This window comes from Mobula birostris, chromosome 14 (genome assembly GCF_030028105.1).
Source record: "Mobula birostris isolate sMobBir1 chromosome 14, sMobBir1.hap1, whole genome shotgun sequence".
NCBI lineage: Eukaryota > Metazoa > Chordata > Chondrichthyes > Myliobatiformes > Myliobatidae > Mobula > Mobula birostris.
This window is the reverse complement of record NC_092383.1, coordinates 72,349,629-72,376,185: the sequence shown is the minus strand read 5'-3', so window position 1 is coordinate 72,376,185 and position 26,557 is coordinate 72,349,629. Positions and strand designations below refer to the sequence as shown.

General features: G+C 39.6%; 1 protein-coding gene across 5 annotated transcripts in view; it reads left to right on the top strand.

Moving 5' to 3' along the window:
* Window positions 1-26,557, top strand: part of celsr2 (cadherin, EGF LAG seven-pass G-type receptor 2) — a 363,567-nt gene that overhangs the window by 97,691 nt on the left and 239,319 nt on the right. For 4 of the 5 annotated variants that reach the window (XM_072278658.1, XM_072278655.1, XM_072278657.1 and 1 more), the window contains one exon: window positions 13,811-14,449. The exons of the other annotated variant lie outside the window; for it this stretch is intronic. In XM_072278658.1, the coding sequence (XP_072134759.1) occupies window positions 13,811-14,449 (639 nt within the window). The remainder of the gene's footprint in view (window positions 1-13,810; window positions 14,450-26,557) is intronic. 5 annotated transcript variants of the gene reach the window in all.

Genomic DNA, 26,557 nt, shown 5'->3' with positions numbered 1-26,557 from the left:
GTTATTTTATGGTTTATCTATCCTACTTATTCACTGGGGTTCATTTCATGCTGGTACTGTTCCAAATTAAAGTATTATGATTATTGTCAGAATCAGGTTTATTATCACTAACATGTGACTTGAAATTTGTTAACTTTGCAGCAGCAGTTCAATGCAATACATAATATAGAAGAAAAAAATTAAAAATAATATATAAGTAAATCAATTACAGTATAAATATATTGAATAGATTTAAAATCATGCATAAAAACAGAAATACTGTATATTAAAAAAAGTGAGGTAGTATCCAAGGGTTCAATATCCATTTATTGTATGGCTAATCCTCATAGAATGTCCGCTATCAGCTATTGCCCATTGGAGTGACACAATGAAAGATTTGACTTTTTATGTGGCCAACAACTGGCAGAGTCTTTATGGGTCCTTTGGTTTCTCTGCTTAAAATGTGTTAAGTCATATCCCTGTGGGCAAGAGGATACAACAAAGAAGATGCCTGAGGATTTCAGTGGGTTAGACAGTATCTACAGAAGGAGATGGAGAGTCATGGCATTGAGTTAAGAATCTTCATCTGGCCTGAAAGAGTAGTGGGGAGATGGCCAGTATAAAGAGATGAGGGGAAAAGATGGAGTGAGAGCTGGAAAGTGATTGGTTGATCCAAGTTAGGAGGGGAGATGAGCATATAGGGGAGGAGGGAGACAAAATTGTGACAAAAGCTGGGACATAATGGGTGGAGGCAGCAAGGGCTGCAGACATGGAAGAGAAAGGGGAGAATGGAACGAAATAAGGGAGGTGGATGGACAGAGGGGACCCAGTAGGAGGAGAGTGTGGGTGATGAACAGATAGATGAGTGGAGGAGGGGTAAAGAGGGGGAAAGAAACAGGGTGATGAGGATGCGGGGGTGGTGTGGGAGGAACTGGGTACATCGAGAGGAGGGAAGAGAAACAGAGAGGTAGCAGTTTACCTAATATTGGAAAATTTGAAGAGTGTTCTAAGTTTCATCTTCAGTATTTAACCAGATTGCTTTCTGTCAGAATGAAGCTGTATTCGGCTCTGCTAGTCTTGGACTAACAAAGATGGAATAAGATTTAAATGTGTGGTTGAAATGTGTTTCTTTTCATGAAGCAATGACACCAGTTCTAGGGAGCTGGTGTCATTGGGGAAAGTGTGACTTGTACTGTTGATACCAGTATTCCAGCAATAGAAGTAGCGAGGCTTTTAAACCAAATAGGAGTTGCAAAGAATAAAAACTGTAAAAACTGTTACTGTATATTAATATGGGAAATAATAAACTCGTAGTGCCAAGGATGGGGAGAGTACCTAGTTTGTAAAAAATGTAGTAGATATGGCTGACAGATGCAAAAGAAATAAAAGGACAAGATTAAACTCCCTGACTGTACCTAGCATTAGAAAAAAGGGTGAAATGAGATTGTACATGGAAAGAATTTAGCTTGGTTTAGCAGTTATTTTAGAGGCAATGCTGTGGGATGGCACAGATCAGAACCTGAAGACAGGAAGCTAGGAAAGGATGGAAAGTCTGCTGCTAAATAATGGTGATCAGAGCAGTGGAGAGGAATAACTTCAAGTTTGGAAAATTAACATTGAAAAGCAAAATAATAAAGGCAAGAAATAAGTCAACCGAATGCATGCTGCACAGACCCTAGAAAATTTCAAAGCACAAAGTTCAAAGTATGTGTATGTTACTGTATACTACCTTGAGATTTATTTTCATGCAGGCATTACAGGGAAGTAAAGAAATAAAACAGAATTTCATAACTTGGCAAAGACTGATAAAGAACCAATGTGCAAAAAAAAAGGCAAGTGGAAAAAACGTGTAAATGGAAAAAAATAATACTGAGAACGAGAGTTACAAAGAGTCCTAGTCAGTGAGTCTGTAGGTCATAGAATCAGTTCAGAGCTGTGCTTATCAAAGTTATCCACACTTGTTCATAAGCACAATGTTTGTAGGATAATAACTGTCTCTGAACCTGGTGATGTGGGACCTAAGGTTTCTCAACCTCCTGCCTGATGTAGGTGACAAGAAGAGAGCATGGACTGGATGGTGAGGGTCTTTGATGATGGGTCCTGTTTTCTTGTTGAGAAGGCTTTGCAATCTGACTATGATTGTCAAGCATTGACTGAGTGTAAAGGAAGAAATAATGGGAGATTTTCAGAAAGGTAATATGATAATCATAGGTGATTTTATTTTACACAATAGATGTGGGAAATAATATAAAGTATCTTAGGCAAAAACTTAACAATGTTGATGAGCAGAGAGATCTTGGGGTCCAAGTTCACAGCTCCCTGAAAGTTGTTGATAAGGTTGTTAAGAAGGTATTTGGCATGTTTACCTTTATTAGTCAAGTCTTTGAGTTCAAAAATCAGGATGTTAGGTCAGGGGTCCCCAACCTTTTTTGCACCGCGGACCGGTTTAATATTGACAATATTCTTGCGGACCGGCCGACTGGCGGGAGTGGGGGGAGTGGTGTTCAAGTAGGTTTGCCAACTTTCTCACTCCCAAATAAGGGACAAAAGTAGCAGTCAAATATGGGACACTTGTGTTTACCCCAAGAAAGACTACCATGACCATGAAGCCTTACGCGGGCACCTGTGTGCGCATGTATGTATGTGCCAATTATTTTTCTACAAACCGGTTTTAGCTTAATCTTCCCGATTCTGTTAAGTGAAACTACACTGTACATACATTATTTCTACTTTATAAAGGCTGTGTATTTATCATATCATTCCTGCTTTTACTGTATATTAGTGTTATTTTAGGTTTTATGTGTTAATTGGTATGATTTGGTAGGTTATTTCAAGTTCAACAATGCGTGACAGGGAAGGAGGAAAGGTGCAGCTGACTCGTATTGTTTCATATCGCCAAATCATATTGTTTCCTCACAGCCCGGTAGCACATGCTTTGTGGCCCAGTACTGGTCCACGGCCCGGTGGTTGGGGTCCACTGTGTTAGGTTACGGCTTTATAAAACTCTAGTTAGTCCACGTCTGAAGTATTGCATACAGTTCAGATCACCCCATTATAGGATGGATGTCAAAGCTTTAGAGCGGGTGCAGAAGAAGTTTACTATGATGCTACCTGTAACAAAGAATTGGACAAACTTGGGTTGTTTACTCTGGAATGGTGGAGGTTGAGATCAAATGGAGGTTTATAAGATTATGAGAGACATTATGGAGTAGACAGGCAGTATCTTTTCCCCTATGTTGAAATATCTTAACACTAGAGGGCATGCAGTTAAGGTAAGAGGAGGCCATTTCAAAGATGTGAGGGCAGGTTTTTTTTACATATAGTGGTGGATACCTGGAATACGCTGCTTGGGGTGGTGTTAAAGGCAAATACATTAGGGACATTTAAGAGGAGCTTAGATGGGCACATGAATGTGAGGAAAATGGAAGGGTGTGGACGTGATGTAGGTAGAAGACATTAGTTAGCAATTTGATTACTAATTGAATTGGTTCAGCACAACATTGTGGGACGAAGGGCCTGTTCCTTTGCTGTACTGCTCTATGTTCTAAAGTCTTTTTGGCCGAGCTTTGGGGCACCTGTTATAACATATTCATAGCTCAGTATCAAATTTTGTGTCATTGCATCTTTGTCTTGGGTCATTTGGCTAAGTTAAATTCAATATACAAATGCACGTCGCAAGTATTAAACTAGTTGTGTACAAGTATTTGAGACAGTTGGAAGAGTAATTCTGATGTAGTCCCTCTTGCCTTGAGGCATGCAACCTGCTACAATACTTGATTTCAAATGAAGCTAGAATCCTTGTCCGTGTCACCAGTTGCGCTAATGTGGTAAGGCAGCACAGCAGCGTAGCGGTTAGCACAATGCTTTACAATACCAGCGATCACCGATCGGGGTTCAATCCCCACTGCTATCTGTACAGAGATTGTACGTCTTCAGTCTGCCCACATGGTTTCCTCTGGCTGCTGTGTTTTCCTTGCAAACTCCAAACATCTACAGGTTAGGCTTAGTAAGTCATGAGCATGCTGTGTTGGTACTGGATATATGGCGACACTTATGGCTACCCCTAGCATACTCTCACACTGCGATAACAAAAGACACATTTCAGTGAATTTTTCCAATACCTTGATGTACATGCGACAAATAAAGCTAATCTTTAAGATCTTTGGATTGAGCTTGGTGGTCGTTGAGATGTAAGCAACGTAATGTCTCCACCATCTCCAGTGGAGCATAGGAAAAACATGTTTCAATTATGAACTTTCCCACTGAGAGCATCAGTTGCAACTGTGGCAGATGTACTTCATTGTACAGAGTTCACCTACCAGAATCTGATTACTACACTAGAATAACTTGTAGCTCAGCTACAGCTTTAATTGATGTACCAAATGATTATGAAATGAATGCACATTAGCAAGGTTCCTTTGTAACTGCCGGTGTGAAAGAGGCAGCTGCTTGCATTGTGCTCCTCATTACCCGAAGGGAACTGATGGCTGCAGCCTTGCTGAACTGCTGAATAAAATTGAAGTCAGATGCTGGCACATATGTTCAAAGTAAATTTATTATCGAAGTACGTAGATGTCTCCATATACTACCTTGAGATTCATTTTCTTGCAGGCATTCACAGTAAAAGAAAGAAATACAATAGAATCAATGAAAAAATATGCCCGTAGACTGACAAACAACCAATGTGCAAAAGAAGGCAAATTGCGCAAATAGTTTGGCCAGGTCACCAGTGGCACCACTTCGAGCTCACCAGCGGCACCACTGTTATAGAATGGATCAGCAGCAATGATGTGATGGAGCACAGAAAAGAGACTGCGGACCTTGTGTCATGGTGTCAGAACTGCAACCTAACTCTTTATGTCGTCAAGATGAAAGAATTGGTTGCTGACCAAAGGAAAGAAGTGATGTTTGGGTGGGGGAACATGGTGGTTGTGAAGGCCGAGTGCACCCTGTCATTAGCAATAGAATTGCCGTAGAGATGGATGACTGCTTCAATTCCTTGGCATCCAATCACCAGCAACCTCACCTGGTCCCTTCATATGGATACGATGATCAAGGAAGTACATCAGCATATTCAGTTTTTTTAGGTTCTTGAGAATATTTGGCATGTCCACAAGGATTCTCTTGAACGTTTAGAGATGTGTAACCAGAAAGTACTCTGATGGATAGTACCTCAGACTGCTATGGCAACTGCTCTGCTCTGGGTTGACGAAACCTACAGCGATCGGTAAACACTACCCATTCCATCACAGGCACAGCAGATTACTCCCATCCCAACATCTTCACAGTGTGCTGTTTCAGAAAGGCTGGCAGTATCATCAAGGATGCCTGATCTTTTTTCTCTCTCCTGTCTTCTGGGAGTAGATTATGGAAAACTAGATTTAAGAATGGCTTCTTCACTGCAATCTGATTCCAGAACCAATTAACCTTTTTTCACATCCCCCTCCCAGTAGTGCTGCCATGTTCTTGATCTCCTAACTTTACCTCTCTTAATCATTCCACTGTTGTCACAATAGTATTGTTGCACCACTTCAGATTGTGTGGCAATCTTTTTCACTATTGCATTCGTTGTTGTATTCATTACAACTACTAAATCTATAAGCCTGGTGCAAACAAGGAATTTCACTGCACCATATTATGTAAAATCAAGGGAACCTAGTTTAAATTAGTTTGTGGGACGTGCTGCTGTAGTGCAGTTAAGGTGTGGGTGAACTCAGCTATGGGCTTTGCTGAGTGTGATCCAGCTCAGTATTTCTTCACCCTCTTCCCTGAGGATTGACTTGCATTCTGAAATAAGATATTGGTCTAATTGCATCTGATGGTAATATTTCCCACAACACTTGACCTGCTGATATTCATCACTGAAAAATGCTTCAGGCTTCCTGGAGCAGTTGGTCATGCTTTCTCTCTCGCATGCGGTTTATACCCAGGCTCTCTGCCCTCTCAGATGGGCCTAAAGCAGCTATTGTAGGTAGTCTGCGTTACCTTAGTAACAGGGAAATGAGCAGCAAATTCCTCATTCTGAGCTTAAGCAGGCAGTCCAACTGCTATCACCTCAGCTGAAAACAAATATCTCAATACCCCATATTTTCCAGAGAGGTGGCAACAGTTCTGTTTTGAGATCTATCTGACATAATCTGGCTCAGAACTGAAGTGGTGATTCCCCTTAGCAAAACAGGGTTCCACAGCTGAACACCAACTGTGAGACTTGACCATTTCAGTCTGTTAGTAAGTCTTGGACCTTTACACATACAGACGTTCTGGATTTACTCCTTAAGTAGTCGAAGGCCAGTGGTTACATTTGGTGCAGCACAAGTCGGACATTTGTGTTAAATGCACGTTAGGAATGATGTCAGAATCAGGTTTATTATTACCGGCATAAATAAAATAAAAAAAATATCAATTACGGTATACATATATTGAATAGATTAAAAAATGTGCAAAAAAATAGAAATAGTGTATATTTAAAAAAGTGAGACAGTGTCCAAGGGTTCAATGTCCATTTAGGAATCGGATGTGAATGTCTTGATAAGATGCAGAAAAGATTTATTAGTCTAATCCCAGAAATGAAGGACTTCAATGTTGAGGATTAGATCAGTGAGCAGAAATAGTTGAGAAATAATTTCTTCTGAACAGTTAAGATAATGAGAGGTCTAGTCAGAGAGAAATTCTTTCCTACTGGACATAAATGTGAGTTGATTGGTGAAAGAACCCAGGGCAAACCGAAGTTATAACAAGTAGTGCGCTGTTGGAAAAGGTTCTGGGAGCAGATACAATCATGACTTTCAACAAGGAATTATGTTTATGTATTTAGAAAATGCAAGGTTATTGGGAAAAGAATTGGAAGAGTACAAGTAATTGGATTGCTCTTGGCAGAGTCAGTGTGATCTGGATGGGCCAAGTGGCTGCCTCTTGAGTCACAATAAGGAAATAAGTTGGCTCTGTGTTTTTAGAGATGATGCCTTATTGCTTTTAGGATAATTTCCGGACTGAGAGAATACTAAGCTACCAAGCTGTGATGTAACCAGACAGGATACTATCTATGGTGTATCTATAATTGGTTGGGATCTTCAGGGACATGGTGAATTCTCTTACCTTTCTGCGAATGTAGAGGTGTTGAAGCTCCTTTTGGTCATACCATCCACATGGCTGGACCAGGACAAATTGTCAGTGGCATTTACATGCAGGAATCTGAAGTCGGGCTTTGACTCCATTGTTGCCCACAGCCTCAGACTTTGTGGTACAGCAGTTCATGCTGCTGACTCACAACTGAAAGATTTGATAATGACCTCAGATTCAAAATACATTGATTAGCAAAGTACGTGTAGAGAATACATCTCTGAGATTAGTGCTCCTGCAGACAGTCATGAAACAAAGAAACACCTTTCAGGAAAACATCAAACGCCCAACATGTGAAAAAAGAACAAGCTGCACAAATGGCATTTGACTGATGGATTCTAATGAACTGAGGAGCTATTGAGACCACTAATGTAAAAGGGAACACATTCAATAACCTTTACCATTCATATGAGAACATTGAACTTGTGTCACTGAATCCTAGTCTGGTAAAATGCCACATTTTACAGCAAGACTGACGGCCACAAAATAAAAGGTGCTGTAGCAGTATGGATGCCAAACTGTTGAAATGACAGGAACACGGAGTCGTAGTGAAAGGTTGCTAATCAAACGGGAGGGATGAGTTTGGCGAACTTCCCTGCTCTGGGAAGCAGGGGTTCTTTGGACTGCTGCTCTTTTTGACAGTTGCCAAGATTCGGGTAAGGTCATATAGTGCACAATTTTCATATTTGTAACTGACACAAAACTTGAAGGGGTACTGAACTGTGAAGAACGTGGTGGTAAATTTCAAGAGATATTTAGGTGCTTGTCTAAAGGTGGCAGTTGAAATTTAATGCTGAGAAACTAGGAAGCATTTCATTTTTTGACAGAAGGAAAAACCGAGACAAATAAACTAAATGCATAATTCTGCAAGTATTTAAGAAAAGTTCAGTTGATTAATGCACTTAATTCATTGAGAGTGGCAAAAAAGACATTAAAAACAACTATTGGATCTTGATCTTTATAAATAGAAGGAGGAGAAGATGGCGCCGTGACGCAGCACTTGCGGCCACTTTGGTGGTGATGTCTGTTATTTGTCAAGTAGGGGACCGTGCACAATTCTGATTTGATGGAGACAGACATGAGAGTACGGAGGAACATCTGGAGAAACTTCTGAAATGCCCACTTCGCTGTTTCTGTGTGGTCCAGAATCTCCAGAGGAGAAGGCCCCGAATCCTCGGTTTTGCTTGTTTCGGCAGCCGGGTGAGGTTGATGGTGCTCGGGAGGCTGTATCGGAGGGACTGGTTGGAGGCTTGAAGTTTTCACATAGATGGACTCAGTGTCGGCTGTGGTCGGCTGCTTCCAAGGTATCGGCAAGTTGACGGTGCCTGGAGGTTTATGGCAGGGAGTTTCTCCCTTTTGCCGCCTGCTATCGGGGACTCGGGACTTTGAGACTTTTTTTTACCGTGCCCATGGTTTGTTCTTTATCCAATTATGGTATTGTTTTGCACTGCTGTAACTATATGTTATAATTATGTGGTTCTGTCAGTGTTAGTCTTTGGTTTGTCCTGTTTTTCTGTGATATCACTCTGGAGGAACATTGTGTCATTTCTTAATGCATGCATGCATTTCTAAATGACAATAAATGATGACTGGGTGTTCTCATAATCTAGAAGCAAAGTGTACAAGAGTAAAGAAGTAATGGTGAAGCATTATGAAACACAGTCACAATTGTAGTATTGCATACAATTCTGGGAACTATGAGGTAGGAAAGATTAAAGCTTTAGAAAGGGTGCAAAAGAGATTTGCTAACATGTTTGAGGCTTCATTTAATACCACCAAATACTTTAGTAATAACATTTTAATGGCTGCTTCATGCTTCATATCTGTGGACTCACTTTTGTTTTGAATGCTGTTGTTTGCGCCATTTCTGTTTTTTTTTACTCTCTGCACATTGGGTATTGGTCTTTTTTTTAATAATGGGTTCTTTTGGGTTTCTTGTTTTACGGCTGCCTGTAAAGAGATGAATCTCAAGGTGGCATAATGTATACATGCATTGTTACTTTAATAATAAATGTATTTTGAACTTTAAGTGGTTATATTGGAGAAACTGTTATTATGCTCCCTTGAGAAACAAGAAATCTGAAGAGTACAGACTGTCAGAACTCGTATTCGTTGTTGGAAAGTTTAAGGACTAGGAAGCATAAAATGAAGATGATCTGCAGTAAAAGCAAAATCAAGGGGAGCCATTTTGTTTCTCTAATTTTGCGGTGAGTAAGTAGGGTTGAGAGTGCTAGTGACAGACTCAATTTTATCATTCAAAGGAACTGGATGGGAAGCTAAACAACAGGAATTCTACAGATGCTGGAAATTCAAGCAACACACATCAAAGTTGCTGGTGAACGCAGCAGGCCAAGCAGCATCTGTAGGAAGAGGTGCAGTCGATGTTTCAGGCCGAGACCCTTCGTCAGGACGAGAATGGGTGGGAATGGATGGGAAGCTGAAAGGAAAGAATTTGTAACAATCATTCATAGTGGAATGGTGTACCTTTTCCCTTTGGATTTTGGAGAGATACTCAAATCTGAACATGATGACTTTTCTCTTTGGTAGAAAACAATTGTTTTCAGTCTTGCGCTCAAGTTTTCCATTTCTTTTATTTCTCCGATTTCTGTCCTCCATCTCAATTTTTTTTTCACACAGTTGTGCTATTGCCTCTTTATCACTGGAATTTAGCCTTTTCCATTTTATTCAGTTGTGGCTCATTGTACCTTTTCCAATCTTTTCTTTGTCTCCTATGATTTTATTAACACTAAGTTTTAATCTTGTGGATTCCCCCACTTGATAACATTTTTCCTAAAAATGCTTTTTCTTGGACTATTAATCGGCTCTTGTTCTTTTTTTTTGTTCGCATAGTTCTTATGGAAAGTCTAGCCCTCCTTCCCTTCAAACTCCCCAACACTCTGATGCTCGAACCTTCCATCCCAGCATAGAGTAGAACCTTCCAGAATTCCAGGCTGTGCGTCAATTTGATCCGAGCCTAATCACAGGACAGTTTACAATGACCAGTGAACCTATCAACTGGTAGGTCTTGGGACTGTGGGAGAAAAGCAGAACACCCGAGGAAAACCACGTGGTTGCGGGGAGAACATACTAACTCCTTACATGAGTTTATATTTTAGTATTGTGTTTCTGGAAAACTTGTTATAAATAAATTGCTGAGAAAAGTCTACCCAACTGTTGGAATTTGTTCAATCCTTGCACTTTTAAGTGGAGCTGGCATGGCTCCACTTTCATTTAAAGTGTACTTATGCTACCCTAAACTTAGTGGGCTCAACCGTTTTCACAGTCTAGCCTTGCATTCTGTTTTATCTTAGACAATATCCTCAAAGAAAATGCGGATAGCTTATTCATTATGTACTTTTGCTGTCAGCTAGAATTTGCCACATTACACAGTTTGTAAAGTAACCTCAGGATTCCAGAAACAGTGAAAAGAGTATACTAAAGGGACTGATTCTGGCTTCAGACATATCTTTGAAGAAATGGATAAAAGTCAGATAACAGCTGGCAGACATCTTGTATTTGATGCTGAGTCTCCAATGGTGAAGTAGGTGTTAATCAGAAAACAAGGCTTTGTTATTAATATGTTCAAAAGCACCAAGAAATAATATTTCACCTCCAGGCAAATAAAAACATGAAATATGCTCTCGTTTTCCACTTACTTGTCTAGCTACTTTGTCAGCGCCAGCAAGCTTTATAAATCTGATTTAATCTTGATTTACCGAAATAAAAAAAAAGCACATTGGAGGTCACAGGCAACAGATAACAGTCTTTAGAAATCCCTTGTAGTGTAAGGCACTGAATGTTTTCATTAAGCCAGTTTGTCTTTGAAAATTATTTTCCTGAGAGATATTATTACCCAGAATTATAACATGCCTTGTTATTATAATAGCTGTTGCAAATCTTTGACTTGGACAGAAAATCTAAGCATTGCTGAACTCTGTTTTTAATGTAATTGTGCCCTGCTGTTGATCAGTGCGGTTTTCTTTTCGACCGTAGCATCTGTTAATATACACGGATCACATCAGTACATTACCTGATAACATATTTGTCTATTTCAATCAAATATTTAAACATTATAACATACACACCAAATGGTGTATATACTTCATTTTTCTATTTTTCTTGAATCACTAGACAAACACCTCTGAAACAACTTCTTGGTCTCCAAGATATAAGAGTAATATTTCCACTCTGATCTTAAGACTGTATTGATGGACATAATTTTTTAAAAAATGAAAGCTTAAATTTTCAGCAGCTCAAGTGGCTTGTGTGGGGAGAGAAATAAAGGCAATATTTCAGGCTGCTGATTCTTCATTAGAATTATTAGATTATATTTAGGAACTGTGTAACACATTTCTCCCCCTTGGCCAAAGGCACTGTAGTTCATTTATACTGTAGTCCAATTGAGATGGGTTAACAGATTAGGAAAACATGGAAACTGCCCTAATAGTGATTAGTGTAAAGTTATTATAGCGCCAGCAACTGGGATTCAATTCCACTGCTGTCTGTAAGGAGATTGTATGTTCTCCCTGTGACCGTGTGGGTTTCCTCCAAGTGCTCCAGTTTCCTTCACCGTTCCAAAGATGTACACATTAATAGGTTAATTAGTCGTGTGTAATTGAGAGGCATGGGCTAGGTGGGCCAGAAGGACCTGTTGCATCACTGTATCTCCATATAAATAAAACTATAGAGACTGAATACAGATCTTCCTGCCATCATGGAACTGGGTATTACAGTATGTAGCACATTTATCAGTCACTTGAGGATTATTCAAGACATATAATGAGTTTATGCTCATTTATAATATTTTTAAAATAATTCTGAAATGTTCCTTGAATGCTGATATCAAAGTACAACATAAAGTATCTTTGATTGCCCAGCCAAAGAAGAAAGATTTTTTTTATACCTTCCTTTGAGTTATGAGAAAGAATATGAAGGTCATTGACACAGCATTATTTTTTTAACAGGACACTGCTGAGGCAGTGAATTTAATTGAGGTTCTAATGATTTTGAGGTCTAATGATTTTGTTACTGATGGTCAAATAATGAGGGAAGTTCAAGTATACGTTGGTTCACTTCTGATACTGTTAAACGTCATGAAAGTCACACTTATTCAAGATAATGTGCAGAATTAAATTGAATTTGAGCAATTAAACAATCCTAATGGGTGGATGATGGCTCCACAATACCACAAACAGAACTGGCATAGTTTAGTAGGTGTGAGCCAAATCGTAGCAGGCGGTTCTGAAATGAACCAGTTCGTGCCCTGGGAAGTCTCGGGTGCCCACGTGAAGTTCATTAAGATCTGAGATATTCTGAAGTCCAGCGCATTCCATGTCTGCTCCTTTACTGTGCTTCCCATTGAACTTGATGATGGAGAAGTGACTCCTAGGAGAGAGAGTCTGGATACACAACACATCTGGCCCTCAGTTTTGATGTCAGGAAGGGATAGGATAGGAATGGCTAACAGGGCTGTTTACCTTAATAGAAAAGGTTAAGTGCCTTATTGATCTCAATTTATTGTGTTTTTCTCTATTTAATTGTTTTAGTTATTTCTTGGTGTTTATATGCTTTAACTTTTAAAAATGTATTATTTTGTTTTAATTATGCAAGTCAATTGGCATTATGTCTGGGTGGCCGGCAAAGTCCAGGAGGTGGTTGAGTTCAGGTCAGTAGGATAAGAGGTCAGGGCAACTCCAAAAGAGTTGGCTTGTATGGCTATGGTATAGTCAGGTTCAAAACTATTAGATGGTGAGACTGAACAGTGGGTTAGTCAAAGATAATTGAATGTTGAATGCTGTCATTGGAATGAGTCTAGATGATTAGGAGGTGGGTGAAGGGAAGATGCGGGTGTGGAACCAGAAAATAGGCTTAGGCCCTTGATTATTGTGAGGTGGAACCATGTGGTGGGCTTTATTCAGGATATCCTGAACACTCAGTGGATTAAACCCAGGGTGATTGGGCATCTGGCCAGATCCTCCTTGCAATTTTCCTCAATCCTGACTATTCATTAACAGTTGGATATCAGTCAGTGAAGTTTATTTCAGGAAAAAAAATGGCAATTTGTAATTTTGAGTAAAGGGGGCAAGGTGATGGTTGACACAAAGTGGCATACAACTGAAATCTACATTTGGTTCAGTAGCTACAGATTTTAATAAAACTGAAATCCATTAAATTAGCATAAATATTAATATTTGATGCACCCATTGTGTTGGCTCCCTCAACTTCAAATAAGTGGTTAAGCTGTTTATTTTAATTGAGATCATGCTCCTATTTAATCTGAAATGAGAGTATTGGAATTGGTGTATTATTGTATGTTTACCAAGGTACCGTGGAAAGCTGATCTTGCTCTACTGTTTTAAGCATTCATAAAATAACATGAAGTCAAGGCACACACGCATCGATTCAGAAACAGCTTCTAGCCTTCTGCCATCAGCTTTCTAAATGGCCCAAAAACCCATGAACATGACCTCACTTTCCCTCTCTTTTTGCATGATTTACAAACGTTTGTAGTTTCTAATATATTCTTAATGTAATTGGTAGGGATTTTTATGTATTGCACTGAACTGCTTCAGCAAAACAATACATTTCATGAAATTTGTCAGTGACAATAAATCTGATTCTGAACTTGATTGTTCGGGATGGCCAGACTGAAAGAGTGTGCATCTTATAGCAGGTGCCTTATGTAATAAGAGTTATTTTATCTTTTTTTCAGATGGTATTCACAGTGTTACAGCCCAGTGTACACTGCAGGTTACGATCATCACTGATGAGATGCTCAGCAACAGCATTACGTTACGCCTGGAGAATATGTCCCAAGATAAGTTCTTGTCTCCTCTTCTCTCTCTGTTTATCGAAGGAGTGGCAACTGTATTAGCTGCAATGAAAGAGGATATCGTTATCTTCAACATACAAAATGATACAGATGTAAAAGCCACTATCTTGAATGTTAGTCTCTCTGTGTTGTTGCCCGGTGGAACCCATAACCAGTTTTTCTCTTCGGAAGATCTGCAAGAGCAAATCTATCTCAACCGAACCCTTTTGACAGCCATCTCCACACAAACAGTGCTACCGTTCGATGATAATATTTGCCTCCGGGAGCCTTGTGAGAACTACATGAAGTGTGTGTCTGTGTTGAAATTTGATAGCTCTGCTCCATTCATCACCTCAGACACCATCTTATTTCGTCCCATCCATCCAATAAATGGCTTGAGATGCAGGTGCCCTGCAGGATTCACTGGAGACTACTGTGAAACAGAAATTGATCTTTGTTACTCAAATCCTTGTGGAAACCATGGCATTTGTCGAAGTAGGGAAGGAGGATTTATGTGTGAGTGCCATGAAGACTACACAGGTGAGTTTTGGATCATTTGTTTCTCAGTCTCCATTACAACAGTATGTGAAAGCAAATTCTGTTGTACTTTCATATTATTCTGGAATAAATTTCGTATTTTACTCAAGCAAAGTGGAAAGCATTAAGAAGCCAGAATTTATTAACTGTTTTTAATTCTCTTGAGAATGTGGTGGCGATTTAGCTACTTGATTTGTATAATCCTTGTGTTGAAGGTCCTCTCTCAGTAGAAGCATTGAGCACTACAACACAGCAACAGGCCCTTCGGCCCATCTAGTCCATGCTAAACTATTATTCTGCCTAGTCCCATTGCCCTGCATTTGGACCATGCCTCTTCATACTTTTCCCATCCAAACTTGTCTTTGATGTTGAGTACTATGGGGAAAGGGACTTCAAAGGCTTGGAATCAGCAAAGATATGAAAACAGCAATGTGCTCCAAATCATGATGCTGTGTGATTAGGTTTCCATTAATCTATTGTCCTGGTCCTCCTTGGGATAGTCAGTAATTTTGAAGTTGCTGCTGAGGTGAACTTTGTAAGATGCTACTGTCTACTTTGCAGATGGTGTGGATTGCAATGGGTAATCATTGTTAGAGCCCAGAGGTTCCCAACCTGGGGTCTTCAGACCCCTTGCTTAATAGCGTTTGTCCACAGCAAGAAAAAGATTGGGAGCCCCTGATATAGCCTCAAATACTCAATGATAAGATGCTGCACAGTATCTATAGGGGAAGAGAATAGAGTTGCTCTGAGTGCTATGTGAGGTCATTCTTACCCTCAGCCATTAGGCTCTATAATGAGTCAACCTATAGTTAAGGAAGTGATGACCCCCTCCTGTTAGACTGTTTAAGATAACTTATTTTTATTCGGTGAACTTGTAATGCAACTGTAACACTGTAATTTCCTTTGGGAGCAATAAAGTATCTATCTATCTATCTATATACTTAGATAACAAAAAAAATTATTCTTATGGAACATAACCACTCAAATGGACTGTTTTGTCAAAAGCTGTGTTTCAGTTTGACATATCCAAAGCAGTCTTGTATTGTACATCCTGGGTCTTGTTATTAACTAATATTTCATTTCTGTTCATATAAATTTCTTACCAATACCCTTGCAGTGCAAACATGAGCTTCACCCCCTTACTAATCAGTGTGGGTCATATACAGCTCTGGTTCAATTCTTAACTAAGAACCGCAGTTTATATCGAAAATTAACTCTGTATATTACCCATTAAATATAATGGCTACTGTTAGCCTAATTGGTAAATATAATTTTCCATCAAATTATTTAATTTAGTAAGACAGTTTGTGTTAGTTATTGGTAAATTGCTTTGTTAAAAATACAAATATGAAGTGGCTAAATGGAAGATATCATTGTGTCCAATTATTTGTAACGGCACACCTTATCTAAGGTGAATAATTAGCAAAAAAACCCAGCATTTTCAAACTATAGGGGAATTGGGGGAAAGCAGAATGATAAAAAAAAAGGTCAGCATTGATTTCCTGATGATTGTGGCTGCTTGGGTCATAAGTCCTTTTTCCACTCCTATATTCTGACTACTGAAAGGTGGTTGCATGCTAAGTACAAAGGTTTGTACATGTGAAGGTGCTTTTGTTTTAATTTAGAAATTATTTGCAGTCAATGTACACTTTCACCACCAACAAACAGTTAACGAACAAAGGGTAAAAAAAAGTTGCACTTTATTTATCTCTATTTCTGTTTAACTGTATTGTAAAGTATTGACTTATTGATTTCTCCCTTTGCTAATCTCGCAGTACATTCAGGTAGGAAGAATAGCGAGATCACCTATTATCTGAAAGGTGCAAGTCCAGGGGAGGTGGAAGAACAAAGGGACCTTAGGGTGTAAATACAGCCATTAATTGAAGTTGTGTGACACGTTAGCAAGGCCATAAAGAAAAGCCTGTAATTTGCTTTGAAGGGATTGAATTTAAAATTGGGAAAACTTGCATAAGGTTTGCAGCAAACTTTTCTTGGATCACACTTACAGTACTCCATATATTTCTCTTTGCCCTAATACTTCAAGCATATAGAGGCATTGAATGAATATTTACAAGGATGATATCAGAAATGGAAGCATATGATTGGAGTGGATCACCTTTGAGGACAGATCTAATAGTTATGAACATATTAGCATTATGATGGGTTTTGATGGAATAGTTGGAGAGAGCTTTTCCACTTGTGAGGAAGCAAATGCTAGTGGCCACCAAGAAATCCAAAGAAGAATTCAGAAGTAATTTCTTTATGCAGTGGGAGGTGATAATGTGGAGCTTGCCATTACAGATAAACAGAGAAAACAAAATTAATGGGGGTTGGACAAACAACTAATTTAGAAAGGAAATGAGCGTTAAACTGACAGTATGATGGAAAAAGGGAAAAGTGTTTGAGAGAGGCATAAACCCCAGTGAAAATTGTTATTTGTGCCACATTTATCCTGCATAACCTTCATTCATAGGCAGTTGTTGACATCCAGTATCTTACCCAAGTAGATATTAAGACCTTAATTGGTTTTTGCATGTTGGGGACTTTACAGCCAAATAAAATATTATCTTCACATAACAATGGTGGCTTCCTGCAGAGGTCTCTCATCTGAGATGGAAAGCCTTCCCAATTGATTTCCTCTACTCCTGCTCCTAACCATTTGTGACCAATTGTAACTTCCTTGTTCTTGTTTTGGTTTAAATCAGCCAAACTGCTTGGGAGTATTCTGGTCTGTAAGGCTTCGCCTCTTGGCTGTCCCTAAAGCTGGATAAGAATGAAAAAAAAATTATCTATCGTTTATTGCTTAATAACTAAATAATCTGGCACGTATGTCAGCATCTACACCTTCCAGACTTTGGAATGTGGCTTGAAAAGCCCCTGGGTGAGATATAAATCAGCAACTGCTTTATTTGCTGCTACTTTCCAAATGAACAGAAAGCTGTTCTTAGAGTGGGACTTGCATGATTTACATTGTTCTCCCTAACATCCAAGCAGTGAATATGATCACTTTGTTCCGTGTTTAAGACACATCTCATTTTACAAAGCAGAATTTCTGAACCAGTGAGTCACCATCCGTCTAATACATACGGAATGTGCCACCACTTTCTTCATGGTCTTAGAAGTAGCCCAACTAATCATTTTAGCTTGTATATCACCCAAGCACACATAAGAATTCTTATTATAGCTTTATTTTTGTGTCTCAGAGTTACTTTTATTGTGTTTATTGTCCACTGGACCTCTGAGAATCCATCCTCAGCAACAATGTCTGTTTTAAAGCAACATATTTCCAGGCTATGTAGACAAAAAAAAACCTCAAAACAATATAGACATGAGAAAATCTGCAGATGTTGGAAATCCAAGCAACACACACAAAATGTTGGAGGAACTCAGCAGGCCAGGCAGCATCAATGGAAAAGAGTACAGTCATGTTTTGGGCTGAAACCCTTCGGCAGGCCGAGGGAAAAAAAAGGATAAGTAGATATTAAAGGTGGGAGGAAGGGCACAATATAGATTCAAGATTCAAAATAGATTCAATATATTTTGATTGATACTGAAACATATTAGAATTCTTATTTTTAAATATCTACCTACATTCCTAACTTGATGCTGGGAGCTTAGATCACGCAAATGTCCATTATTTAAGTCATTAACATGGCTGACATATGCCGTCCAGTGGTGTAGTGGCATCAGCATTAGAGTGGTCCTGGGTTTGAATCCATTTGGCTCCTTGCACACTTCACAATGCTACTGTGTTGAGTGTTCAGCTAGCAACTCAGCCTCGTTAAAAAAAACAGACAAGAATACGCTAAAGAAACGGCAAAGTTGCAGCCTGATGCGCCACAAGGCGTGGTGAGGAATAGCATAACATGGCTGACCTCATGACAAGGGCAACCTCCATTGCAGCTGATTTTTAAAACAAGACTAGCTTGCTGACCCGAGTGTCAAGCTCTGTAGATTAGATTGTACGGAAAATCCTGATGTCAGTAATGAAACTTATCTTGGATAACTTCCAAGGTTATGTCATCATTTAGTTAGATGCCTGGCATTAAAGACTTCACTTCGTAGTAATGGCCTCAAACAATTTCTTGTCATTTGTAGTTATGTGAATAGCTTATTATTCATGAAAAATCTTGTTTTAATCCCAGAAAGAATCTTTGGGTGAAAATTGTGAAATGAAATATTTAAGCATGTTACCTATTTTAACACATACCCCATTACACTTTACTTTGTTTTATACTACATGATTTATTTAAAGTGAAAAAGTGCATTCACCAGATGAATGAATAAAACACACCAAATTTCAGAAAGAAAGGCAGGAAAGGTTAACCTCGGGTTGATCTGTCCTGAAGTAGAATGGTTGATATCTCCACAAGCTCTCTGTTAACTGAATATTCAAAAGAATTTTTTAAAAAATGTCTTCAAGTGTATTTGTCCTGAGTAAAAAGTTCAAAGAAAACTTATTATCAAACTACGCTGAGATTCATTTTCTTGCGGGTACTCACAGTAAATAGAAAGAAACAGAATAGAATCAATGAAAAACCACACACTGCAGAGTCAACCAGTGTGCAAAAGGCAACAAACTGTACGAATACAAAAAGAAAAAGAAAGCAGTAAATATAAAGAACACACGTTGTAGGGTCCATAGAGTGAGTCCATAAGTTGTGGACTAAGTTCAGTATTGGGGTGATTGAAGTTATCCCCTTTGGTTCAAGAGCTTGATGGCTGAGGAGCAATAAACTGCTCCAGAACTTGGAACAGCTATAAACTGAGATTTTCCAAGTGAGCAGTACTTTAATGCCTAGGGCAGATTATTTTAATTTAATTTTTTTCTGCTAATGTTAAAATAACAGTAAGCAGAAATTTAAGATTATGGTAATTTAATTTCTGTACTTAAATTTTTTTTACTGCAAGTCTGGGTTTTTGGTCTTTCAGTTTCTATAAACATTCTTAGTCTCACTCCAAACAATTTTAGCTTCGAGAAGTGATAATTGATTACACATCTATTTGGCACAAGATCCAATTTTCCGGTGAAGTCAACAGAAGCAGTTTATTAGCATTTTGTTTTAATCATTGTTTTTCATTCCAACAGAGGAAGCCATTTGGCCTATTGAGTTAGTGTCTTCTCCCAGAGTGTACCCATCAGTTTTTTGCAACCTTTTTCTCCCTCACAACCTCTTCTCCTAGCATCTGTCTCTCCCTCTGTACCCACCCCTCTATACCTGCCCTGCCCTCTAGACCCTCATCTCTATACCCCCCTCAATCCCTCTCTCCCCTTCTCTTTCCCCTTTCTTTCCCCCCTTCCCCCCTTGAACAAATACCCTCTGAGTCATTTTGACATTCACAAGCGTCTTGACGGTTGCACATATATCAGCCTTGTAGGCTGAATGTTTTGGGTCATCCAGAGGTGTGTGTGTGTTATAGTTCTTCCTATCAAAGCATGCAAAAAAGACATTGTACTTATCTAGGAGTAATGGATTGTTGCCACTTCTACTTCCTTATCTCATCTTGTAGGAAGTTATGTTGTTCAAGCCCTGCCACAGCCAATGTCTGTACATTTGTGATTCGAGTTCAGTCCAAACCTGTCTCCTTGTGCTTGCGATGGCCATCCAGAGGTTATACTTGGACTTGTATGACTCTGGTTTTCTAGCCCTAAACAGGCAAGACCTAGCACTCGCCAGATTTCAAATCTCCTGGTACTGATACTGATGAGTCATCAGGCCTGCCACACCTCCTTTGCTACAACTATCACTTAGAAGGTTAATTTCTTCTTTCATCTTAAAATCTCTCCTTGCCTGGAAACTCAGCCATGTGTTTACCCAAATTCTGCTTACGTTCTTGGTATTTTCTCACAATTTCTCAGAAAAGGATGGTATTCCACCCACTATGCTGACTGTCAGGGTGTTTGTTTCTCTCACCTGCAAAGCCATTGAGTCAGGTCGCCACTCTCCCCACCCCCCACTTTATCTCCATCTCCTATTTCACCTGTCTAGGAACAATGCAAACAACAGTAATCTGTAAGTGCCCTTCTCTTTCCTACAACCTGCTTTCCGTTCTAACTACTGTCTTTCTTTCTATCTCATCAATAATTCTTTGACCAGTCTCTTCCAAATTGACGGTTACATTGTTTCACTTGCTACTATGCTGAAATCAAAGTCCCTCATTGTGCCAAATTCATTCTTTGGCAGGCCATCAAATTATGAATGCCTTTAAACTGCTTTTCCTTCCTCAAGGTTTTAAAATTAAGCTTTATGTTTTGGAATTAATTGCTTTCTATTTAATAATGGGAATGTAACAGTGCCCTAAAGAACTGAGTTTTTAATGTTACCGCTTAAATTTTATGATCAAACCAGCTGAGGCTTGTTGTGAGTGCTGTTAAAATGATGCCCTTGAATGGAAAATCGTACAAGAAGCAGTGGAAAAAGCCCAGTCCATCACAGGTAAAGCCTTCCCCACCACCGAGCATGTCTACATGGAGCACTATTGCAGGAAGGTAGCATTCATCGTCAAGGACCCCCACCGCCGAGCGCCTGCTCTCTTCGCACTGCTGCCTTCAGGAAGAAAGTAGAGGAGCTTCTGGGCCGACACTGCCAGGTTCAGGAAGAGTTAATATCCCTCAACTATCAAGCTCTTGAACCAGAGGGGATAACTTCACTCAATTTCACTTGCCCTGTCATTGAACTGTTCCACAACCTATGGACTTGCCTTCAAGGACTCTTCATCTCAAGCTCTCGATATTCATTGTTTATTCATTTATTATTATTATTCTTTTATCTTTTTGTCTTTTCTTTCTTTTTGTCTTATGCACATTGGTCTGTCCTGTTGGGTGCAGTCTTTCATTGATTCTATTGTGTTTTTTGGATTTACTAAATATGCCCGCAAGAAAAGGAATCTCAAGGTTGTACCTGGTGATTATATATGTACTTTGATAATACATTTACATTGAATTTTGGTGTTAGGTCAGGCCTATCAAGGCAGACAGGGACAGAATCCCAATGTGTAAAATTCCCTATTGCTATGGCAGTAATCAGTGGGATATTCCTTTGACAGCATGTTTAGTTTAAGTGTCTAAATGATTACAAATAACTATGAGGGGCAAGAAATGCTTAACCAAAGATAATCTTCTCTAAATGGACTAGTAAAAGAAATATGCAATTGTTTAAAAGGACGTGTAAACAATTTTTCTTTCAATTAATTATTTCTACCTTTTAATACCTGAACTACATATTGATATTATGTTCAGATTACATGAACAGGAACTGAAGCCTTGATCAGGTTCCAACTCCCAGTATACATAGCAATATCTCAACCAATTGGAGAAAAATGCAAGATCTGTTTACTAATTTCTTGTCCCTATGGTAGCACATTTCTGTTCCTGGTTAACCAGACAGTTCATGTAATTGTGTCAATAGATGATGAAATAAATTGCTTTTAATTTAAATTTCTCTCATCTAAATAATTCGTAAATTGTTATGAGATACTTTCTGAAGTTGAACATTTTATAGTAAAGGATTAATTCTGCATTGTTGGCAAAATAATCTGGGTATAGAAATGACCCATTTGTCTCCATGGTATTTGTGGGTTTCTTCATGTAATGACTTCTGAAGTATAGAGATAATTCATCTCTTGTTCTGTTATTTCCCTTCTGTGCTGAAGATGCATTCTCCTCGAAGAATCACTGAAGTCACAGAAGGTCACTTTGCCAGCACGTCTTGGTTTGAAAAGTGTCTCAGTAGTTCCTCATTGTTTTTGTCTGTTACCCCATAATTTCATATAGTCAGAATCCTTTCCCCAGGGTCGAAGTGTCAAATACCAGAGGACATGCTTTTAGGGTTAGAGGGAGGAAGCTTAAAGGCAACATTTGGGCAAGCTTTTTTACAGAGAGGTTGATAGATGCCTGGAATGGGTTACCAGAGATGGTAGTGGAATTAGGTAGCTTGCTGGAGCTTAAGAAGCTCTTAGATAGGCACACGATTATGAATGGAATAACAGGGTATAAGTGATATGTAGGAGGAAGACATTTAGAATAATTCTCTATCATGACTGACATAACATCATGGGCATATGGTCTGTCCAGTGCCGTACTGTTCTATGTTCCTCATTCTCAAATAACGGTTTAATTCCTGGCAATATATGTTCCTGGATGCAACAGGTGCCTACTAATACTACAGCTAAAAAAAGAAATTCTTCATGTATAGGCCAATTTATAGAGGGTCTTATCTTTCTGTTAACCAACAGCATCTTTGCTTGACAGAGACACTAGGGAGTGATTAAGATCAGAAAACCTCATTAGTCATTCCTTCTTGTTTCAGGGTCAGTGAGGGCATTTGTTGTGTGTCTTATCACTGTCAACCAGAATAAGGTAACATAACAACATAGCAACAAGTTAATTGGTCTGTGTCATTGATACCAGACATCCCAATGAGATCCCAAAGAAGGAAACTGTTACCACCAATGATGCAGAGTATCTAGGCCCCATTTTTATTTTTAAATTTTATTTATTTAGAAATACAGCGAAGAAAAGGCCCTTCCAGCCCAATGAGCCACACTGCCCAGCACCCTACGCATAAGCCTAGCCTAATCACAGGACAATTTACAATGACCAATTAATTGGTACATTTTTGGAATGTGGGAGGATGGGTCCCCTCTGTTGCTCCTTCTAGTTGGTCAACGTTCCAAGTAACTTTATTATCAAAGTTCATGTATGTCACCATATATAACTTTAAGATTAGTTTTCTTGTGGGCATACACAATATATCCAAGAAACACAATAGAATCAATGCAAGACTGCACCCAACAGGACGGACAACCAATATGCATACACAGTGCAAATATGAAAGAAAAAAAAATACAATAATAAATAAATAAGCAATAAATATTGGGAACATGAGATGAAGAGTCCTTGAAAGTTGAGTCCATAGGTTGCAGGAAGAGTTCAGTGATGGGGCGAGTGAAGTTGAATGAAATGATCCCCTCTGTTTCAAGAGCATGATAGTTGAGTACTAACTGTTCCTGAATCTGGTGGTGCAGGTCCTGAGGCTCCTGTACCTTCTTCCTGATGGCAGCATTGAGAAGAGAGCGTGGCCTGGATTGTGGTGGGGTCCTTGGTAATGGGTGCTGCTTTCCTGCGACAGTGCTCCATGCAGATGTGCTCAACTGTGGGGAAGGGTTTACCTGTGACGGCCTGGGTATTATCTGCTACTTTTTGCCGGATTTTCCATTCAAGAGCATTGGTATTTCCATAGCCGGCTGTGAGGCAACCAGTCAATATACTCCCTGCCTATATATAAACTCTCCACACGTTTATAGAAGTTTGTCCAAGTTTTAGATGTCACGCGAAATCTTCGAAAACGTCTTTAGAGGCACTGACGTGCTTTCTTCGCAATTGCACTTGTGTGCTGGGCCCAGGGCAGATCCTCCGAAATGATAACACCACACAGTTAAAAGTTGTGACCCTCTCTGATCCCCTGATGAGGATTGGCTGATGGACCTCTGATTTCCTCCTCCTGAAGTCAGCCTCCTGAAGTTCTTACTTTTGCCTTGTGTTTTAAATGATCAGTTAGGATGATGGAGATGAGACTGTGCTGCACAACTATTTCAACGGGCAACGCACACACGCACACAACGGTTAACAGTTTTCAGGTGGGCTGGGTGAATACGAAAAGCACTCAGCAACATATATTAGGTGTCTGCTTTCTTTTAACCCCTAGATGATTTTTTTTGTCTTTTGGTAACTATGGGAGATTTCTGCAACTTGGAGGGTAGCTGGCAGGATTTGGCTTGAGTTATGGGAAGAATGGCAGGAATTCTTTCATGAGTGGATAAAAGAAGGGCTCTGCTGCTGCTTCTGATCTCACCAAAGCAAGTTATGTCCTTAGACTATAGGGGCTCTGGTTCCAGTGGACAGGAGTTACTAAACAGTGTGCCACTCTCTCAGTCTGCCAATGTGGTGCCAACGACATCATTCCAGTTCACTGCGAATTAGGCAGAGAAATGGCCTAGCTGTGTTTGGAAAAGCCCTGTTAAAATAGCAGTAGGAATTGAGCAAAAATAGAGAAGGGATAGAAATAAGCTCAAAGAGGAGCTGAGCGCCATCCCAGATTCTAGTAAGTTGAGTGTAAAATCAACTGTCAGTGTGAGGTTTCTTTTTTGTCTATGGCAAGGCATATTTTTGACAAGGCATTATCTTTACATTATCTTTATTTCTGACTGAGTTGGACACTGGACAGAGCACATTCATCTGAAGAGTTTCTCTTAACAAGACATTTGTTTTTCTCGCTGCGCCATTCTCTCGGACTGTTTGTGACTTTAATGAATGATGCCTGCGGGAGAAGACACTTCAGTCCCCTGGCAGCTATTTATCATTGTCAGGCTGTGCAGATCTGTGTATGAACCCTGTAAAGGGGGAATAGTTATGAGACCGAGAGTTGCTTGTTACTTGCACTTATTTTTACTCTAGTCTCAATGCCACGTTGTTCAGTCGTGACGGCAGAATGTTGAGGGCTCTGTAACATTAGACCATCTTTTCACAGCTTTATGGCAATCAAACTAAATTCACCTGAAGTAGCTCGGTGGTGGTGCCATAAAAGAAAAAAAGAAATACACAGATGGAAGGTCATTCAGATAGTCAAAGATCTGCACAAAGAAATAACAGACAAATGTTAAATAATATCACATGTGCATTAAAGGGGATTATTTTATTTTGTAGTGCAGAATTAGATCAGACAGGGACACAATGGCAGTTTATATAACCTCTAAGCTCATGATTTACCATCAAAAAAACTAAACAAATAAGCCTGAACTACTCGGTGGTTAAACATTTTAATTCCAATTTCCATTCCCGTTTCAACATGTTGGTCCATGGCCTCCTCATGATTATGAGACCACCCTCAGGGTGGAGGAGCAACACTTTATATTCTATCTGAGTAACCCCCAACCTGATTGCATAAATATCATTTTCTCCTTCTGGTAAAACATTTTTCCCTTCCCTTCTTCTATTCTCTTCTTCTATTCCCCACTCTGGCCTCATACCCTTTCTCACCTGCCTATCACTTCCCCCTGGGTCCCCTCCCCCTTCCCTTACTCCTATGGCCCACTCTGCTCTACTATCAGATTACTTCTTCTGTAGCCTTTCACATTCACTTGGCTTCATCTATCCATCTTTTGTTTATCCTCCTTTCCCTCCCTCCCTCTTTTTTATTCTAGTGTCTTCCGGATTCCACTTGAGTCTTGAAGAAGGGTCTCAGTCTGAAACATCGACGGTTTTTTCCCCCATTTCCTTTCATGCTGCCTGACCTGCTGAGTTCCTCTAGCATTTTTTGTGTGTTGCTTTGGATTTCCTGCCTCTGCAGACTTGCTCATGTTTAAAATTTCCCGTTAATCGTATTTGGTAGGCACAGATTGATAGCAGTCAAAGGTAACTCAATTGAGTCCAGATTATTTAATTCCCCTCACGTTCATTTATCTTCAAGTAGCATCCTTGCCTGGGTTGTGGATGCGTGGCAATCTGCCCTCTGAGATCTTGCCTGATCATACAAAGTGGATGCTGGCAGAGAGTTTAGCCTCACAGGCTTGTGCCATGGATTTATGCACAGAAGTAGCTCCTTTGGGCCATTACGTCCATGTCAACCACAACATCTATTTATACTAAGCCCATTAATCCACAAGAACTCTCAGTGCCTCAGTGATTTGTGTGTGTATGTTTTTAGATGCTTTTTAGATATAACACCATCAGCTCTTCAGGCAGTGCATTCTCATGTCTACTCTCTACATGGATAAACAGAAACTTTAGGCCCCTTACCTAGGAAAGGATGTGCTGCCATTGGGGTAGGTTTACATACAAGGAGCATTTGATGGATCTCAGCCTGTACTTACTGGAGTTTAGATGAATGAGGGGGTAATTTCTTTGTAACCTATGGGATATTGGGAGGTTTAGTTGGAGTGGACATGGAGAGGATATTTCAAATAGTGGGAGAGTCTGGGACTAGAAGGTATAGCCTGAGAATACAGCAGAGGTTCCCAGCCTGGGGTCCACAGGCTTAGTGGTATTGGTCCATGGCATAAAAAAAGTTGAGAACCCCTGGAATAGAAGGACGTCCCTTTAGAACAGAGATG